Source organism: Candoia aspera, chromosome 5 (assembly GCF_035149785.1).
Source record: "Candoia aspera isolate rCanAsp1 chromosome 5, rCanAsp1.hap2, whole genome shotgun sequence".
Classification (NCBI taxonomy): Eukaryota; Metazoa; Chordata; class Lepidosauria; order Squamata; family Boidae; genus Candoia; species Candoia aspera.
In genome coordinates, this window is record NC_086157.1 from 32,453,865 (window position 1) to 32,475,893 (window position 22,029).

Below are 22,029 nucleotides of genomic sequence, written 5' to 3' on the forward strand. Positions count from 1 at the left end.
ACTTGCCCCCCCAGTTGCGGCCCTGATAGCTATGGTTAACTTAATTATTATTTTATTATACTTATATACATAATATACTTACCATCTACTTTTCCTCTAGTAGTTCTGAGTGACTGGCATATACCTGTGCCTCTGAACCATTTCCAAGGCCAGGCTCGCTTCAGCTGCTGAACACATTCACTGCAGTGATATGGGGCTTCTCTGCTATGGCCCCTGCCTTGGAAATCCCCCCGAGGTTCAAAAGCCCCCATCCTCCAGAAGGCCCAGCTCTTCCCTCAGGCTGCAGGGCCAGGATGCTGCGTGTCTCTGTGCTGCCTTGTTTGGCAGTTTTGGTGAAGGGTTGATTAACTTTTACTGCTTTTTTTACTGAGATTTCTCCTTTTACGTTTAGTTAGCTGCCCAGCGATATCTGATTAAGATGACCAGCCACATCACTTTGCAAGATAAATAAATAAATAAATAAATAGGTAAATTTGTAGGTCATGCAAAAGAAGAACTGATGGGGTTGGCTAGGTGGTTAAGAAGGAAGAATCACTACAGTATTTTAAGCTTAGCCTACCGGAATGAAATTCTGCACGAATCAATAATTCCTGAAGTCCATATGGCAATTCTACCCTACATTAAACATTTCGAACAGATTTTACTACCGACTAGAGGAACAAATGGTATTTTCAGATAGCTGGCTTTCAACTAATTTGGGGTATGAATTAGGCATCAGAAAACTATAAGGATGCCCTGTCGATAATGGATTCATGAACTGTTCCAAGAACCAAGCATGTATTTATCTCTTCAGCAGCCGCAGTGCCATATGCTCTGGGAAAGTTCAATCAGAATTCTTATCAGAAGTCAGAAGTCTTTTTTTTCCCCAGAAAGAATAATTAGATGTTTAAACGCTTCCAGTGTGATTTGCTTCATCGGATTAAGTTCCTGGAACACTATCATTTTGTTCAAGTCAGTAGTTATACCTGACATGAAAACAGTAGCTAAATTATTTATGAAGGAAACTGTCAGAGGAACAATAGATTGATGTTAAATCATAACTTATTTGTAATTATCAGAAATACTTAACCTGTTAGAGAGGAAATTATATTCTGTGATTTTAAAACATAATACACTGCTGCAGATTGGTTCATCGTAATAAACAAAAGAAATTAATGTAGTATTTCTTATAAAAACAATACAAGTGTGTGTGGTTTTAATTATATTTCCTAAAAGTCTGCATTTTTGTCCCCTGTGCTTGATGTTGTGATACTAAATTATCCACATCCACAGTTGTCCTATTGCTTCCACTTGAAACATGTTTTAATTTTTAAAGAGGAGACTGATGCTTGGAACTTGTAGGCTTCAGAAACAATGATCTCTATTCCAAAAATCTGAAGCCAACAATGGACTGAAGCAACTCTACTACATTGATTTGACTTGGTCACGTTAAATATCTTGCCAGTAATTTTCCAATAAGTCTATCACTAATAACCATGTGAAAGTGCATACTATGCAAAACAGGAATTTTTTTTTTTGAAACAGCAGCTTCAAAATTGTCTTCACAGACTAGAACACAGAGCTGAGATCTCCAATATGAACTTCAACAGAAATACATGCTTCATTTAGAAAATACAGACATAGGTGTGAGAGACCTGTTTAGCATATAAAAAAAGATTGAGGTATCTAGTGGATTGCCTACAGATCATAAGCCAGCAGGAACTGCAGTTGCTAAAAACCCAAATGCAATCTTAAGTTACATTAATTATAGTGTGCAGACACAGAGAAATGATAGTTTCAAACTAATTTCACCAGTCCCGCTGTGTCTGGGGTCCTTTGACTAATCTCAGATGTGACATTTTAAGAACACTAAGAACTGGAGGTATGTCCACAAAAGGATGAGAAACATAGTGAGAAGAATGGGAAGCAAGTTTTATGCGAAATGGCTGAAAACCCATTCAGCTTGGAGAAGGGTAGTCATTGGGACAGAGACTGTCACATGTGATAAGAGGGCAGAATTAAAATCAAGCTAAACATTACCAGAAATACCCATTAGGAAATGTTTGGAACCAATGGCTTTGAGAAGTGGCAGGCCCTCTCCCAGTGAATGGATGGTCTTATGCTATAGTTATGTTCTGTATTATAGTTTCTGCAAGATCCTCCGAAATACTTTTGAAATGTATGATTCTACTTCCAAAAACACAGGAGTAGGAAGCTAGGAAGAAATAAAACTACAAGCTGAATTATAGTCAGAGGTGGCTGGCTGGGTTCTGAAGAAGACGCCAGGAACACAAAGCTTCTCCCTCTACTATTCCTTTTCTCTCCTTTTCCTGTGCCCCATATTCTATGTTTAGAAAAAGGTTGGAGAAACTTGAAAAACTGTCAAGAGCAACTGTCCTAGAGAAAAGAAAGAGCTTTTGAAGGAATCCCAGAGCTCCAAAGAACACTTGGAAAAAGCTTGAGTTGCTTTTTACAGTTTTTGAGAAGCAAAACCTGAAGACATTCTGAAGTGATAGAGGTAGCTTTTGACCACCTGTAATCCAAGCTTCATTTACTTCTATTTCGGTTTTCACTAAAATATTAGAACATGGAAAGGCATTTTGTATCTCTGCAGCTGCTCTGTTTTTGATGAGGTTGATACTGATTCATGAAAATTGTGACAAGGTATTGACAGCATCTGTGAACAAGGAGATGATTAAAAATCTGAGCAAAGTCCTTAATTTAATACAACAGCTGAGGGGAGAAGTAAAGCTGATAGTGATAATATAGTTAAATCCTACTCATAGGACCTTACTCAAGTATGTACTGTAGCTTTAATGTGAAGTCTATACATTCTGGGAATCTAGCTTGCCATGAGAAACTATGCTATGCAGGTATTATGGTGAAGCCCAAATTTAGATTATTGCTCTTACTATTGCTGGTTCAAAGAAGAGAGATTTCATTCTAGAGGAGAAACCTAAAACTTAAAGTAGCAGGTTAATGTACTATTAACAAGCAAGTATACCATAAAAAAGGCCCATTACAACTTTTCTTTTTTGTTGGACTATTGGACAGGATGGCTGAATTACAACTAATCTAAAAATAAAATATATGAATATTTTAAAAAAAATTAAAAAGCATGGCACAATGATGTATATGGCTTCATCAATGCTTCCTCTCTTTAACTATTCCTTGTGATGTACATAACTTTTAACAGCATTGTGTGCTAATGTGTCAATTAAACTAAGAGAAGAATAAAAGGAAAAGCAAATTTCTCTGCAGAAATTTTATTTGAGCTTTATATAAAACGTAAACCCTTGGAGAAGATAATGGAGATGGTTGACCATCTCCAGCTTGTCCTTAAAGTGCTCCAGTTTCACCTTCAGTTACTGAAGATAGAAGTCTGGATCATTGCAGTATGTTCTGTGTGGGGCTGTCTTTGAAGGCTGTTCAGAAACTGCAATTTGTATAAAATGTGCCTGCTTGCATACTGGAGAATCAAAATTGCCATAGTCATCTAACACCTGTTTCACAGTTGCTGTGTTGGCTACCAATTGGTTTCTGGGTGCAATTCAAAGAGCTATTTTTAACTTACAAAGCCCTATAGGGCTTGGCACCTAGGTATGTACAAGACCACCCTTCTGTGTGGAAATGGCCCACACAAACTGCCCAGTCTTAGTTTCTTTTGGCACCTTTAATGCTGAATTCAAAGCATCCAAAAGGAGCGAAGGAATCAACTACTGCTTGCTCAGTTTGTGGAGAATGGGACAAGAAGGCAGGGCTCAGGCTCTGCAGAAGTTTGGAGGAGATGGCGTATAGCCCAGTTCTACTGCTTGGGGTAATCAGTGGGATCTGAATTTTAGAATGCGTTCCAAAACAGTACAGGGAAAACCAAAACCTGCATTAGTTGAGTCCATTATAAATTAAAATTTATAACCATGCTAGCCTAAAAAATTGCATAGTGTAGCTAAAGAAGAAGGTTCATCCACGCGTTAACACAGCCTTAACTGCATTGCTCTCATTTGTTGTTTAGGATTTTTTCTGATTAAGCAAAAAAAAAAAAATTCTACCTTTTACATTGATCATTAGAAGATCTGGAACTTACTCTTGGGGGAAAAAAAAGGCCCTATGCTTTAAACTGATAATTCGTAACTATTTTTTTTAATGGTCCCATAAATTGAAGAAGAGGAAACAAATGATCCATCTAGAAATTCATAGTCTTTAGCAACAAAACCGATGACCATTAAGGATGAATCTTTTACACAGTCAGATTTTCCCTCCTCCTGCTTCTAAGCAATGATTAATTATGAAGTTCTACAACCAGTTTTCAGTAGACCACATTCATCACCAAAGTATGAGGGTGGTTAGCTGCAGCATGTGTAAACTCTATATAAAAGGAAAATAATGCATTTGTTAAGGGTCTTATGAGCTAAGCATGTTTAGATCAGCTTGGTACTAGCCCTCATTAACATGTTTAAATGCACTGACACTGAAAGATTGTTCTCAAAGGTGAACCCTATAAGCCTGCATCTCTAACATATCAATCATATATTCAACAAGTCATATTTAATCCTGTCCTCTGTTTTACTGAAGCATGGCGGTGCAATTCTCTGAAAGAAATAGAGGTGTTTACAGTACTGTTAAAATAGTTCACAGGTCAGTGTTTTATTATGCCCCTGACTCTAAGCCTGCAAGGCTAAACCTCATTTAACATCTTCAGTGTAATTAATAAGTTTTCATTGAACTTTTTTTGGATACCTGTTCTGTTTTGGATTTGTAGGATTTAAACAAAGAATATTAATGAAAGATGTACAACAGATGGAAAGGACAATGAATTTCTTAATATGCAGGTAGTCACTCAACTGATTAGCAGCTCCAAAGCTAAATTTTAAAAGTGTGTAAAAATAATTTAATCAGGAGTGAATAACCCAAGGCCATATATATTTTCTGAAAACCTTTGATGCAGCCTCCAGAGCTCCTTCAAAAATTGACATAACATTGCAATGCTCAGTGTGACAAAAAGAGGAAATTTATTACATATCTAGTAAGCAAACCAGGGACACGGTGGCGCTGCGGGTTAAATCGCTGAGCTGCCGATCGGAAGGTCGGCGGTTCGAAACCGCGTGGCGGGGTGAGCTCCCGTTGCTAGTCCCAGCTCCTGCTCACCTAGCAGTTTGAAAACATGCAAATGTGAGCAGATCAATAGGTACCGCTTCGGCGGGAAGGTAACAGCGTTCCGAGTCGTCATGCTGGCCACATGACCCGGAAGTGTCTATGACAACGCCGGCTCTAAGGCTTAGAAACGGAGATGAGCACCGCCCCCTAGAGTCGGACACGACTGGACTTTACGTCGAGGGAAACCTTTACCTTTACCTTTAAGCAAACTAATTCAATTAATTAATGATTTTAAGACTCAGCATAATGTATCTACTCTTCTACTTTGCAACACCAAAGTGATCGCTTACCTTTTCATTTTTCCGTTCTTCTGTTTTGCAAGCTGCGTTGGTTGGGCTACAAGTCACCAAGCTACTGATGGGCCCATTTCCAGTTTCTCCATTCAGATTGACTGCAGTGACATTGGGAGGAGTAATTGCTGCTGCTGCGGAAGTGAGAGGAATAATAGGTCTGGAGCACTGTGCTCCAGGGATGACATGCACAGGAGAGTGGTGGATGTGTTGTGGAGAAACCACTGAGTGTGACCTGATGACAGTTGCTGGGAGGCGAGACGGAGAATTCTGAGTTCTCAGTGGTGAGACTGTGGCTGTGGGCCGATCCTGTGCCTGCACAGAATTGTGCACAACTGGAAAGAAAAAGGGAGCAGGGAAACAGGAGGAAAAAAATTTGATTTCAGGAATACTGTCAAAATAGAAATGGGGGTATAATAGTTGATTTTGAACACCTCAAACTGCTAAGGTTCAGACTGAAACTCTGACTATAGCTCATCTGTAATACAGTCTATCCATTATGCAGAAACAGCAACACAGTAGGAGCAGTATTTTAAAATGCAAGAGCTTACCATTTTCATCTTATATCTTGATTTCCAATATGTAGAAAAACTGCATGCACACTCAGTTCAGAAATAAATGTAATCCAAGCAAATATACTCAGGATCAGGTTGAACTAGATTTCAGTAGGACACTTTTTAAAATAAAAGTAATAAAGAATACTTTAACTGGAAACCACAAAATTTCTTACCTACATATGAATTCAGGAAGCTGCCTTATTTACCCACCTAACCAGCACTATCTGTGCTGACAGATGATGAAGGAATCCAGAATACTGTGAATAATTTGAATTATTTGTGGGGAAAGCCAATCAGATTAATTCTGACTTGGACTTCAGAACTGGGGCAGATCGCAGAGGTGTTACATCAGCAGTTACTTGTTCTTCTGTTCTGAGTTCTTTTTAGCTGTCTAGATTTCAAGGATACAGACCAGGTACATGGAGAGATGAGGAGCAGCACCAGTTTACTCAACCCTAGCCCCTCCTCTACATCAGCTAAACCAAGAGTGGCTGAAGAGATAAGGGAGGGGATCAATGCCTCCTTACAAGAGGGAGATGTTTCCTCCTCTCTCAAGAAAGCAGTCATAAAAAGATACTGAAGGAACGCCCTCTCCCTTGATCAGAGAGACCTATGCAATTAGAGACCAACCCAAGTGTACCATTTCTGAGAATGGTTATCAGAAACATGCTGGCCTTGCAGTTCTGTTTAGTACTAGGTTATGGTACTAAAACTACTTTTGGTTGATGTGGTGGAAAATGTATGCTGGAAACTGAGATGGAGGAGTAAGCCTTGTTAGTTCTCCTAGATGTCTCAGTGGCTGTTGTTATTAGAGTCTAGAGTCATTTATATAGTGAGATGGGCAGTGTATAAATTTAATAAATAAAGAAAATAAGTATTATCAACCATAGTATCCTTCTGGACTCCCTGAGGGTACTGAACATTTTACAGTGGTTCGGAATCTTCCTGTCAGGCTACGTCCAGAAGGTGATATTGGGGGACCATGATTTGACACCTAGCCTGTTGACTTATCATGTTCTTTGCCTCCCATGCTATTCATGTAGAGAGTAAGGAAGATGACCTTGACAGAGATAAGCAGGATCCATTACTAAAGCAACGAGGAAAAAACGTATCTTCAGTTCAAAACAAGCACAAAGTATATGGAAGTGGCTCAGACACCCCGCTAATTCACATGGGTATAAGAAGGCGAGGAGGTTCAGCACAATCAGACTTGCAAGATTCTGTTATTATAGTCACTCTCAATAAAAGTAGTCTTAGCCTTCCTGTGGAGTTGATTCCTGGTCTGATCTATCTGGTAGGGCTAACAGTTCAATATTTACACAGAACTACTGGGAGAGGTTATCTGGAATTTTGGAGTGGGTTGTCATCACTATGCTGGCTTTATGCTGATGTCCTTACCATCCATGCTCCTTACCATCCAATTCCAAGGTATCTACTATGTAAGTTTGATAATGGGCTCAATGAAAGAAAACACGCTGAAATTAAATTGAAACAAGTCAAGGTGCTATTGGAAAACAGGAAACTGATCTCAGGGACTAAGTTTCAGACTGTTTTGGAAAGGGTCGCACCATCCTTGAAAGAACTGATTTGCAACCTGAGAACATTCCTTGAATCTCAGCTGCCACTGGTGGCATTTTTGATGAGGAATGCACATGTCCATTCCTGAGCCAGATGAATTTGGCAAGGATTATTACCCTGGATACCTTGAAATTGCAGCATGCTCTGCATGGGGTTCTTCTTAGCAAGTGTCTGGAAGTTGCAGCTGGAGAAAAATATAGCAGGTTAAATGCTAATTGAAGCAAATATTTGTAGCTCAGGGTTGAACTGTGGAGTCCTTGGTGCTCTCTGAGCCTTGTTGTTTTCTTGCAGATGTTTCATTGCCAGACTAGGCAACATCTTCAGTGCAAAGAGGGAGTGCAAATTGCTAAATGCTAATTGGAATCATATGATGTTGCCTGCACTGAAACATCTGCACTGGCTGCCAGTTGCTGTCTAGGCACAATTGAAGATGTTGGTATTGACTTTTAAAAGTATAATTGGTTTAAGACCCAACCATCTAAAGGACCACCTCTTCCATTATAGCCTTGTCTGGTGGTTAACATGTATAGGAAAGGCCCTTTTAAGATGCCTTGGTTGCCTTCTTGTCATATGGAAAAGAGCTTTGTCCTACACTGTCCTTGGGCCAACTCTCTCAGTGTTAGGAAACCTGTAACAATATATTACTTTCAGTAGGCTTTTAATTGTCAGTTAATTTTAGTATATATTTTACCATTAATTTTAATTTACATTTTCTAGTTTTTATATTCTTTTTTTGTTTTTAAATTGTTACTGGCCTTCAGGGCTTGCCAGAGCAGACTTATTAAATAAATTGATACAATAAATAGCTATTTTTTCTGTTCCTGAATGTCTAGCAAAACCTACATGCAGAGTATATCCATTTAAAAATAAGACCTTTATAACGAATGAATTTTCTTGAAAATGTGGGATAACAAGCCACACGACAGTCACATAAAATTCAAGTCCATTCTGTTGCACTTCTGATCAGAGGTTAAGTGTTTTTTCTTAATATGCTCAAATTAGTATTGTACGTTAGGAAAGCAATCTGGTGACAATCAGAAAGCATTTCTGAAATGGTTCTGAAAAGTTGCTGGAATACAGAATTAACTTTATTACACATTATAGCCGAAGTATAAAAGCTAAAAACAACAACAGTGTAAAAGCTGAATAAATGTGCATGCAGAAAATTCTTTGAATAAAGAATGCCATGTAGGAAAAAAGTCCATTACAGAAGGTATACACTCTATTTTTTTTTAAAGAAAGTTCTATTTCAAGCCTTTGGGTGTATCACTTGTATTTTAATTGCACAAAAAACATCTTTCATATTTTAAACCTAATAGACTGTTTTAAAACATTAGAGCCATGCACATGTCATGAGTGAGGATGGCGAGCAGGGGGCTCCCATCCAGGCTGTAAAGCGCATGCGTAGTACTGAGGAATTAGGTGGCCATTCAAAGAGACACAGATTGGGCCCGCCTTAGCCTTTGGGGTTTATATGTCTGGGTTTTTCCCACGCTTCTTCAGTTTGTTAGGATTTTCTGTTATGTAGCAGTAATAAAACACTAGAGACCTATTCCTTGTCTCAGCGTGGTTCCTGGCTGTTAGGACAGCACAACTTGTTAAGCAGACTTATAAAGTTTACTTCTTAACATATAGGATGTTTTAGGCTCCCCAACTGATTAGTGTAACATCTGTAAGTGCTGTAATGGGACTTCCATTGTGGGTACAGGATAGCAAGCTAACCAAAATGTGGTTCTTGCCATCAATAAATACCTTAAGGAAACATACAAAAAACAAAAACTCTAATCCTTATTACTGCTTAAGTTTTAAACAGAGCCAAGGGTTTGCTGAGGAACCCTGCAGAGACAAAAAGGTTCCAGAGATTTGTGTCTCTGATATGAGATCTAGAGGACAGGATGCCTGCACGTTATACCTACCCATTTGCACAGAACTGCGAGGCTGGGCAACTGTGTGCTGAGAAGAGTATCTCATACAGTTGTTCATCTGGGGGGAGCCTGCCGGCAGCTGGGTCTGCGAGGGAGGAGTCGTGATTGGAACCGCTGGTCTGGCAACAGGAGCAGAATTGGTAAGAGCTGGGGCTCCTGGCTGAGCATCTCGAGGGGAGCCTTTTGCTGTTGGAGAGCCCCCCGTTAAATTCCTGGGCTGGCTAGTTGCTGTGGGGACCCTGGAAAACAAGGAAGTCCAACATTGCAAGAAGTCAAAGGAAACATGATTGAAACCAACGTTTCCTCCTGTGACTAGATTTCTCCTGTGCCATTATTGGGCACAGCATCTCTTGAGATCCTTATTGTGTGCCTCCCAAGTAAAATAAAGGACAAGCTTTTTCAGTAGCTGCTAGATAGAACAGCCTATTCATCTGTCTCATGTGATTATTTGTGTACATAATACATGGTATTTTTTGCCAAGACTGATATTTTAATTAAAGAACACTTAGTTAAAACCAAATCTTTTAGGTCTAATTTACTAACTCATCTGATTTTCCTGTAGAAAAATAGTGCTCTCTGTACATATATTTCTTATGAGATGGATGGATGGACGGAAGGAGGGAGGGAGAGATCTATATGACAAATATATTTTCCAGGGTGAATGTAAAAATGTGAAAGTAGCCTGAGAAGCAATATGTAATGCAAAATACGCAACCTTGCTTAGAGCTTTTTTATAGAGAAAGAAAAAGCTGGACAGAAATCCTTAATTTTAGTGTTGAGAAGAAATGTAGGCAGTACTAGTACTTGAATAAAAAACTCTATTTAGTCTCTTTTAAAGGAAACATGAGCTATGCAAAAAGTAGGAAGCAGAAACAATGGACATTTCAGCTGGTCACTGAATCATACACATTTTCTAACTATTTTTGTGCTATTGCTGCTATGTGCAGCAGCTTAGACAGACATCTTTCCCAGCCTAGCTATGAGCAACCTCTTTATTTAGACATCTCGCCTGAGACCATAGACAGGATAAACACGTGCTTCACTGTGGAAGTGTGAGATCAGGCACAACCCCTCACTATCACAAACTGTTCTTACAACCCATTTGTGAGGATACTATGATAAAAATTGGATGGACTTGAAAATTAGTTCGATATTAAACATTTTTTTTAAAAAATCTGAAGTGTAACCAAGGGAAGACACATTTTGGGATTTATTTTCTTCCTTTGGGAGGGGGTGATATCAAATTGCTAAACCTCCCACTGCTTCTCACCTGGAAACAGGAGTAACATAATTGCCTGGAAAGACTCCACACATGCCATTTCTCAAGGATGTCCCTTTGAACCAGCCATCCTGACACTTCTCGATAACACGATACATTTCCCCCTTTCGTAGCTCTAACTCATCTGTCTTCTGGGGTTTGTATGCATATAATGCCAAGTAACTGTCAAAAATGATAAACATATAAATAATGAAAGGTTAAGGCTGAAAATGCACATAGCAACTAAACTACATTTTGTTTTAACATAAAATACCTGTTATTCCAAATTTCTTTATGCAGTGGGGAACAACTGAAATGATTAACCAGCAAAAGACTATAGGAAAAAAAGAACAGAAAACTCCATCCAGACAGTTAGATACAAGATCTTTGACACACTGACAGCACTGGAACTTTAATTAGAACTTTTTCTACAGGTTTCAAAAATAGGAAACCCACAACTAACTTTAGCTGGATATGGACTATCAAAACGAAAAGCAAATCATGGCGATGAAAATGACGCAATAATCAAGAAATTCCACAAAACGTATTTTCAGGATATTTTGCACTTCAAAATAGGCAGCTGAATTAAGGGACTTAGTACTGTTTCTAAAATTACTAGAAAGAATTTTAAAAACCATAATTCTTAATTTTCCCTATTATTTTACATACCAGAGAGAAAGTCCTTGAAAATCAGGGTAGGCGGTTTGATGGGATATGCTGTGCTTGGACACTGGTGGTTGCCGCTGAGGGAAAACATGGACGGGAGGGAAGGGGAGGCACTTAAAAGTCTGGGCACAGGAGGCTAATGGGATATGCTGTGCTTGGACATCACTGGCTGGTACCCTGGCCATGGAAAGGAGCAGGGATGACATGTTATGGCCTTGCCTCCTTTGCCCCATAAAATCACTCCAGGATTCCTTCAGATTTCTATTTCAGCCAAATAAAACTCAGAACAACCAATGTTTCAGCAGAATCCCAGAACAATCAAAATTCTACCAGAACACAGCCAATCCAGAATGGTTTGGCAGAACCTCTGGGACATGATGGTCTGTTTCAAGCTCAAAACAAAATATATGTTCTATTTCATGCATACCCTTAAAAGGTTATACTATACAAAATATATTGGCTTTGCTAAATTATATGTGATTTTTTTGTAATTATTGGAAGGAGTAAAAGTAGGCGATCTACCACCTAGAAGATGAAAAAAGAAATATGGAACCTCATAATTCAGTGAAAATACAGACTGCAACCCATACATAAGAGGTCTTATTTTTTCTGCTCTCTAGAAAATACAATTTGAAGAATAAATGTTGCTTGCTTTTTTATTCTGTTCCCGTGTGCAGTAAGTATTTTCACTGCAAGCAGGAAATAAACAGCAATAATTATTAGACTGCTCATATCTTTTAACAATTCCTTTAGGCACTCTTTGCCTTGATTTATCATATGCTTGCAGTAGGCAACAACCTGATCAAATAATTAATGTATATATTTCACAAGAGGCCTGAGGAAGTACTGTCACATTATGTTTTGGTGGTGTATGTGCAGTGAACTATGTTAATTAGCATGAACATGTTCTCTGGTATTACTGCAATCAGTGCTAACCACTCGGAACAAAATATAAACCTCATAGCTATCTTTGACTACTCAGTGACACTAGAATATGGAATTGAACTCAGAGTGTCTAACATGAAAAGAAAGGGGCTCCTCTTTTTTGGGGTGCTAGATGTCTGGGTATTATGAGTGGTGCCCAGTTAACTGACACAGTTTCAATCTACAGCATTCAGCACTAATAGTTGCCAGGTACAATTTCCAGCTTTAATTTTGGGCTAGAGGGACTCAACTCTGACTGATTTTAAAATGTTGGATTCACGGTGCTACAGTTGATGTCATCTCTGTAGGCCTGTTATGAGTTTGTGATATGAGTTTCTTTTGAAGTGAAGCCTGGCTTTCTAGCACTTAAGAGCACAAAGGTGCTTATTTTCTTCTTCCTTACACATATTAAAATATTCTGCAACTTGGGAAAGTGGAATATTGTAGACAATTTACAGAAAAACCGAAGATAGCACTGGTTAATGAGACATACAGAATTAAGTACTCATGGTATGTATTAAGAATACAAATTGAAGTGAATATTTGTAGCTCAGGGTTGAACTGTAGAGTCCTTGGTGCTCTCTGAGCTTTGTTGTTTTCTTGCAGACGTTTCATTGCCAGACTAGGCAACATATTCAGTGCGAGGAGGGAGTGGGCCTTGCTCTCTGTTTATATACCATAGTTTGTCCAGCTTGTGTTTTGGAAAAGACCAGAACACCTCCTCGCCAGCAATCAACACCCAGATATTCAAAGACTAACACTAGGATTAACACCAGATGAACAATCAAACAGCACAATATACCCTAATCAAGGAACTATTAACTCAGTCAATCAACCAAGCAGCAAACAACAGCCCAATCAAGGAACACCCAAGAAGAGAGCAACACCTCCACCAACACAAGCTGGACAAACCAAGGTATATAAACAGAGAGCAAGGCCCACTCCCTCTTTGCACTGAATATGTTGCCTAGTCTGGCAATGAAACGTCTGCAAGAAAACAACAAAGCTCAGAGAGCACCAAGGACTCCACATTAAGAATATAGGTAGTCCTTGTTTAGCAACTGCCTCGTTTAGTGACCATTTGCAGTTACAACTGTAATAAAAAGTTAACTTTGCAACCAATCCTTGGATTTATGACCTTCGCAGTTCTGTAAAGTAAAGGAAAGCCGAAGTAAAATCGTAAGTACGGTCACAGTTTCACTTAACGACTGCTTAGCTTAGCGACCAAGTTGCCAGTCCCAATTGTGGTAACTAAATGAGGACTACCTGTAATGCAGTTTCTACCTGCTACTTGTATGACAGGACTACCTAGTTATCTCACATTAGGTTTCCTTCACTACTTGTGCAATTACCCTAACTGCTGCATGTCACTAAAATTTCAGTCACTTTGGGCATTGTGGGCAGGAAAATGTATACTTCCTGTTTCCCTCCTTAAAGGGGGCAAAGACACCTCAGATCTGTTGGGTGGTGATTCAACGGCTGAGAAGGTAAACAGGTGAGGTTATTGCAAAGGTAATGGAGAAGATGGTGAAGGATACTCACCATGAGCATAACTGATCAGAATATTCTGAATGGAAGTTCTTTCAGGGAACATTCTAACTGACAGGAAAAATGTTGGATCCAAGGAAAAGAAAATTGGGCTTGTGCATGTTTTGTTTTTCGTTTTTGACTGTGTAACTTAATTTCAATTAATATTTAATCATTCTATTTTTAGTTTCTTTCACTGAAACTAAAATTTTTGCACGTACCATGTTAATGTTGTAACTTCATTTACTGTACTAAATACACAATTGAATGAACCACACTTCCTAACATAATAGTCTCAGGTGTTCAATTGTATAGGAATATTATTTCATAAATGGTTTGATAATATCAGAATTTCCCTATTTGATAGGCACATTGCCTGCCAAGTAATCATTCACCAAACTGTAATAAGTCCCTCCGTTAGGAGGAGATGGGCAGTGACAAATTTGATAAATCAATAAATCAATAAATAGCTTGGAAGCTAAAATTGGGCTGTGTAAAGTAAGTGACCTGGCCTTTCACTCTTCACTTTTTATTTTTTGGCAGAAGGCTGGATCATCCAAATCAGTGATAACATAGTCAGGTGCTCTGCAATTGACCAACATTTTCAAAGTATAAATAATCAAGCCACAATGATACATTGCTCTTCAGAGCAAAACTTCTGCTTACATATTGAGTGGTAGCTGAACCTTCGGTGGTGTTCCTTGATCTCCAGCAACTGCACTTGTTCTGTGCCCAGCCATGGTTGCAGATCCAGCTGAAGTAGAATCCTAGAAGCAATAGAAGTGGAGAAAAATGAAAGGAATGCATCGTTTTAGGAAATATTTAATATCATTAGAAGTTAGTGCTGTACTTCTTCCCTCTTTAGCACGAACGTCAGCACTGACATAAACAAGGTTCTGAGCTCTACTCAGCAGCCATTTATATACTGTTTGAGAAGCACAGGACACAGATATAGCAGTCTTCCAAAACAGTTCTAATCACTCTAAGATTACATTTCTTGATTTTCTCCTAGCAGTGTCCAGAAAAACCCTTGGACACCTGTCACTGACTGTATCAAGGTTGGCCTCCTCAGCTTGTTTTGCTATTGCAAAACAACAAAATAGCTATTGGAAGCTGTTTTTTCTGGGGGCTTCTTGGATGCTTTCAGTTGGATGTGATATGCAGCAGCTAATAAGTCTTCAAAACATTTTACATTCATTCTTGTCGTTGAATTGTTTGACATTCAATCAATGTGTATTTTATTTATTAGTGTGGTTTTTTTCTTTAAGATAGGTTCTTCAGCTTTATACATTCTAACAATATATTTTTTGCAGAAGGCTGACTTTGATTGTTCTCAGTAATGGTCAAAGCTCCACTGTAACACACCTAGAAATCTGAACAGTCTGCATTCAGAAAATCAGTATTTTGTTTCAGCCTAAGACAAGCTTAGACTCTCCATCACTGGGATGCTGCTTAATTTGATAAGAACTGTTATTCTCCTTTAATTTCATTTTCTTATTAACGTCTTATGCAGTGATATGTTGGTTAAAAAATAAGATGGTTGTCAATTGCTCCAATGCAGTTATTTTGTATATTACTTTTTATAATCACCCAGAAATGTTAATCTTCTTAGAGATCAGAGCTGAACCACAGAGCAATAAAATAATAACTATTGTTGTTGTAACTCAGTTTGTATTAATGTTTTTTATTCTGAGCTCATACTTCATTGTCAAAAGGGAAACCAGATCCATTACTGATGAAACATAGTGTTTTAAAAAATAAAAATACTATGCCTTCTCTAGTTTCTAACATTAAAGATTTGTTTGGAAGGGAGTATACTGGAGATAAGGCTACATTTTGCCCTTTCTGAAAGAGTATATTCAAGAAAAGAAGCGTTAAAATCTTTCCTGGCTATTCCTTCACTGTGCATTTCAAAGGAACAAATTTAGAAGAAATTACAACTATTTAATAAACTCTTTGTTCCATTATTCTTCTCAGTTGATGGAATTTGGGCCAATGGTTTTAAAAGTTTATAAGGTTTGGCAACAAATGATGGATTCACTTATTCAGCTATAAAGAGTTCTGATATGAAATATATTTACATATCCTTCCTCTTCTTTATGTCATCTTGTGGGATTTTACAAATCCATGCGTTAAGACCCATTTTATAAGCTGTGAAGTGTGACAGAGTTTTAATGCTTCTTTCCAACTCATTGTCTCTTAATCTTAAAACTTCAATCAGTCATTTACTTAGCTGATTGTAGCACCAGGGACTGGTACAAAGACAATATTGCAGAAGGACCAGTTTTTAATGCTGAATGTTGGATATCTGGTTTTCTAATGAATTGTCCTTCTGAACAGTACACATACATGAGAGTAAGACTCTGCAGAGGAGGATGGGGAAAAAGAAATATATTGGACTTACACCAGTTGTACTCTCCCCCTTCCCCAATTAAAACTCAGAACACAGAAGAAATGCAAACCAATAACACTTTTTTTTGAGTCATACAAATACCTGTTCAGCTCACTCAGTAGCTCAGATCACACCAAAAATCCTGGCCAAAACCAGTTCCTATATGCTACTGATACAAATAATCCCCTAATAAAGTATGGTTCTTTCTAGCTGTATTCCTAAAATTCCTAAGCCAGGCCCAGTCTTGAAACGTTTGGAGTGGACTGGGTTAGTGAAGACTGATGCAATATAATACGTGACGTGGATTTTCCATGTGTAGATCTGTATCCATCAATGACACATGATTTTCCAAAAAAAGTACAGGGAATTGAACAGACTTTCTAAATTATGGCTCTCCAGGTAAAGTTCATATATCATGAATTTTAAGTCTAGTAGATTTTTTTGGACATTTATTCATTTTACAATATTTGTATCCCACTAACTTTACCAACTCTGGGCAGCTCACAATACTTACAATTTAAAACCATTAAAAAAAAAGGAATTGTAATTGAAAACAACGCACCATAAGGGAGCTACAGGGCAATCCCACACTATAGTTACTCAGCTCCAAAAGCTCTTTTAAAGAGCCAGTCTTAGCAGATGTCCTAAAATTAACAAAATAGAGAATATCCAGTATTAAAAAAGCTTGCTCCTGTCACTTTAACTTCCTAGAAAGAGGGGACCATTGACATTCTTTTCTAGGATGGTGTAACAGGATAGGACAATTTCATCTGAAGGAGACAGTTCCTAAAATAATTGAGACCCAAGTCATAAAGGACTTTATGAGTCATCACCAACAGCCTGAATTGTACTTAGAAACTTATTGGTAACCAATGCAGCACCCATAATATTGGTATCATGCTGATGCTCTCACTCACCAGTATATGGACTTCTGCATTTCGGACCAACTGCAGTTTCTGGGTAGACTTCAAAAACTGCCCTATATAGAACATGTTACCATAATTTAATCTAAAGGCAACCAGGGCATGAGCCACCATTGCTAATACCTCTTGCTCCAAGAGGAGCTGCAAATGGCACAGCAACTGAAACTGAGGCTTGCCTGGTCACAGGGTCCATCTGCTGTTCCTGAAGTAGCTGAGAGTTGAGGAGAACCCTTAGGTTTTGGACAATCCCCTTCAAGGAATGTCCACTCAGAATGAGTATGGAGGCCATCAGCAAACATGATAGTTTCTGCACACACAGCAACTCCGTTTTGCCAGGATTTAGCCTGGTTTCATCCCACCCAATCTTCCACTGGCCCCAGACATTGGGGCAGCCTCAATGGATATCCACAGCCTTACCAGAGTAGAGAGAGATAACGTGTCTGCATATTGATAATACCTCATCCAAACTGGCAGATGATATCCCAACGGAAGATATTCCCCAGTGGCTTAATATAGATGATAAATACCATTCTTTTGCACATGGAACATTACATTTCATAGAATGAAATATACTCAGAATGAAAGCTATCTGAGTATGCAGGCCCACTGGCCTGATTTCCAGAAGGAAGTGCTACATGATATATTTGCAATTAATTTACATTTACTTCCCACCTAATCTCAAGACTCAGGCCAAGACACACTGTATCTGTATGATAACTACTGTGGTTAGGTTTTACGATGATAAAATAGTGGAATATGTGATGGAAGATAATTCTGATCAAATATATTATCACTTGTGCAAACCTTGCCTATTTAATTATGTCTATTTTCAAATATCATATTGGAAGAGTTAGAACTTAATACCTTGTAAAATGTTGTTTTGCATAAATTAGGTTGTCTGGGGTTTGACTTTGCTAAGTATAATATACAAACTTACATTTTGTTTATTTCAGGATACTTATTAAAAACAGTAAGAATGCTTACAAGACGGCATTTTGATTTAAAGGGCCAATAATCTGTAGAAAATTACATTTCATTGATCTATGATCATAGTAATCTGATAACAGATTCTTTGCTTCCCAGCATACTGACATATTTGTTTAGGAAAGCATGAATTTAAAGAAAACAAATCATGAAATCTAAAAAAGTAAAATAACAGTTTCATCTTCTATTTTGTTAATGAGTCAAACATCTGATTTAGCTTTTAACTAACTATAAGAGGAGAGCCTACTCCAGGAAATAAAGCCAGACTGCTCACTTGAGGGAATGATATTAAAGGCAAAACTGAAATACTTTGGCCACACAATGAGAAGACAGGACACCCTGGAGAAGATGCTGATGCTAGGAAGAGTGGAGGGTAAAAGGAAGAAGGGCCGACCAAGGGCAAGGTGGATGGATGATATTCTAGAGGTGACGGACTCATCCCTGGGGGAGCTGGGGGTGTTGACGACCGACAGGAAGCTCTGGCGTGGGCTGGTCAATGAAGTCACGAAGAGTCGGAAGCGACTGAACGAATAAACAACAACAAGAGGAGAGCCAGTTTGGTGTAGTGCATCAGGCTAGAAACCAGGAGACAGTAAATTCTAATCCTGCCTTAGGCACAAAGCCAGCTAGGTGACCTTGGGCCAGTCCCTCTCTCTCAGCCCTAGGAAGGAGGCAGGGGGAAAGCATTTCTGAAAACTGCAGGGACTAGTCCAGGCAGTCTCCGAGAATCGGACACGATTGAATGGAGGACATGATCATTTATTTATGCATCTGTCTCCAAGAAAAAGAAACAAATGAAAATCAAACACAAAACTGAATGAAAAGCAGCTACTACTGCAGTGCTGTAAATGTTTTTGGGATTATGAGGCAAGAACCCAGAAAAAATTGGGGTAGAGGAAAAAGGCAAGAGGAAGGATATCTTTTGGCTTTTACCACTTTCCTGCTACTGCTAGTTGCTACATACAAGGTAATTAGTCTTTCTGTTTTTCCTCCTTCCCTTCCTTTTCCAATGTCATCAGTTGCTTCTGATTCCTATCACCCAAATACTTCTCTCTTCCATGGCTTTCTTCATGGCCAGAAGATTTTTTTAAATACAGGCCACTTCTTTTCCTCAATTCTACTATAGGACATAAGGAACAAGGGAAGCGTCTTAGAGCCCCTTCGAGCATTGTTCTTGCTCAATATTCAACCAATAATGGTAGCAGTTTTCTATTGAGATGATATTGAGGACAGGTTACATTGGGACAAGGCATTGCTAAATAAAGGAACCATTTACTGCTAAAGCTACATTTTATCACAGTTACTGCAGCCAATGGGAGGCAGGTAAGTTGACAAGACAACTTTAAGATCATGAATGCAAAGGCGAAGTTTGGTGGAATGGAATCATCCTATACATACAACACAATAAGCGCTTCTTTGAATCATTTTCCACTTCTAGTAACAGCTCATTAAAGACAAAGGTCAAAATAAGAAATACTAAAAAAAAAGGGAGAACCAGTTTGATGTAGTGCTTAAGGCACCAGGCTAGAAACTGGGAAACTAGGAGTCCTAGTCCTGCCTTAGGCCCAAAGCCAGCTGGGTGATCCTGAGCCAGTCCCTCTATCTCAGCCCTAGGATGGAGGGAAAGGCAAACCACTTCCAAAAATCTTGTCAATAAAAATTCAGGGACTAGTCCAGGCAGTTGCCAGGAGTCAACTCTGACTTGAAGACAAGTGTTTTGGCAACACTGCAACTGTGTGGTATGTCTGTTTTGATAACTGCTGTTCTCTTTGGGGTGGGGAAGTAATAAAGTTATCATTGGTAGAAGGTCTTTCCTCTATCCTGCTGTTCCCTGTGTGGGCTTTTCCAGTGTCCACAGGAAGGTATTCAGCTAAGATCTATCAGTATGGAGCTACTCAGACTATAGAATAAGTGCAAATTTATAAGTTACACACACACAAAACAGCTGTAACAGTTTCTATTTCAGGCCTGAATTTTGTTTTTCACAGTTGCATAGTAACTCCTAAATAGCAATATCAGATACTTATTAGCCTTTTGATGGTGTTTTCAAGATGAATGGGAGTCATGAGACCTATAACAAAATACCAATACAGACCAACATTACTACAAGTTCAAAGGTAAAAATGCTATTATTACTGCTATTGGATAAGTATTGTGTTAGTCTAAATTTGGAACAAATTTAAAAGTATCTTTCTGCAATAATGCCCTATTTATTAATGGAAATAATATGCTCTTTCATGCTTTCATTGCATATTGATATTTTATCCTTAAGGTGAGAGAGATATACTTAGATTCCACCTATGCAGCTTAATAATATGTGATCCTCTGGCAGTATCTCAGCTACAAAACTGACTAATGGTCTTTGAGATTCATGCTACTCATTTCTGTCAGATTAACTGACTAACCAATGGGTCATGCAGTTATTCCAAGCCCTAATGTTCTTAGAAATAATGTCAAAGTACTGAATTTATATTTGCACTATCAACTACTGGCAAGAAACAGCTACACCCGAGATAAAGCATTCTCATCAAATGTTAATTAACAAAGTGGGAGTTAGGGCATCCAATGACTCCAGAACACAGCTTTTCTTTTAGTGGTGCAATATATTAATAAACACCCCTACGCACACTGATAAAATGTAATTACAGTTGCAGATGGGCACACACAAGCTACTTTTCTGCTCCAGGAGGTGATAAACATCAATTCCTGCTATAGATTTATCTAACTCATAAATTACTGAAACATCTGTGGCACTTCTTACTCTTGCCTACACCAGGCAGCATGAGAGGCTAGAAAATAAACTATGGCTGAGTTGTTTCTGTGTAGCTGGTTGGGGAAATTAAGACCATTCAGTAGTAACCAAGAGCATCTGTTTAATGAAACACCATACAGGGGAGGACCCAAACTGCAGGGCTTGTGTGAATGAACTTTTCACTTGCATGATCAGCAGCTTGTCGTGGCCAAGAGAGAGAATTTACACTGACTTTTATATGAGATGAGCAAGAAATGTACAGTATGATTTCATGAATATTTATTATTTTATTTGGTAGTAAGTGTGACTTAATTCAGAAAAAACGAATTATAAATTTGCACAGGCTTTTATCATTTTTGTAATTTTGGTATGAAATTTCTATTCTATACTTAATGGTTCAGGTGTAGAAAAAGATTATGTTCATTTTAGTTAAAAAAGCCATTTAAACAATGCAAAGTGTTAAATGCAGACATTATTCTTGTGAGCCCACATGGCTGCCCAAACTAGTAGAGAACTGAACTGGTTAGCTCCTCATGGCGTAACTCAAAACTACTACACAAGTACTTACCCTTCTAACACTTTTTCATATTCCTGATTGTGACCAAGAGTTCCAAGTTAGGAATGCAGGAAGTTGTCATTTCAGGATGTCAAGATGCTTGTAGCGAAGATTTCTAATGTGAAATCACCTGCTACAAACAGAACTTCACAAATGGCTCAGACAGCCTCCAGTGTCTGCCACCAATTCTTCCATCCCTTTACCCACAAAATACTTCTGAAGTTGTGAAAGGCAAAATAGCAAAATGCATTATGATGAATAAGCTGTCTTTGAGAAAGCATCTTCATTTAAAGCTTTATGTTCTTGTAGGCATATCCAGGAAGCCACCCCAAAGCATGAAGAATAACAATACTTTAATTTGCCTTAGGGAATTGGTATGACTGACTAGGATGGATGTATTTGTTAATTTCCAGATTTCTATTTCAAGCACTTCAAGAATAGTGTTACTGCAGGCAGCAGCAGTAATTTTAGATTGATTCAAAACATTTCCATTTGACACTATAACCTCGAGGGATGCATTCACAGAACATATTGGTGACCTTTGGTGATCATAAATATAGACAC

At 38.4% G+C, this 22,029-nt stretch overlaps 1 protein-coding gene across 1 annotated transcript in view; it reads right to left on the bottom strand.

Annotated features, from left to right (window-relative positions):
- SH3RF3 (SH3 domain containing ring finger 3) overlaps positions 1-22,029 on the bottom strand; it is a 238,748-nt gene that overhangs the window by 14,249 nt on the left and 202,470 nt on the right. The window contains exons 5-8 of the mRNA XM_063304905.1: positions 14,525-14,625; positions 10,754-10,924; positions 9,475-9,722; positions 5,424-5,758 (exon numbers count right to left, since the gene is read on the bottom strand). Coding sequence (XP_063160975.1) covers positions 5,424-5,758; positions 9,475-9,722; positions 10,754-10,924; positions 14,525-14,625 — 855 coding nt within the window. The remainder of the gene's footprint in view (positions 1-5,423; positions 5,759-9,474; positions 9,723-10,753; positions 10,925-14,524; positions 14,626-22,029) is intronic.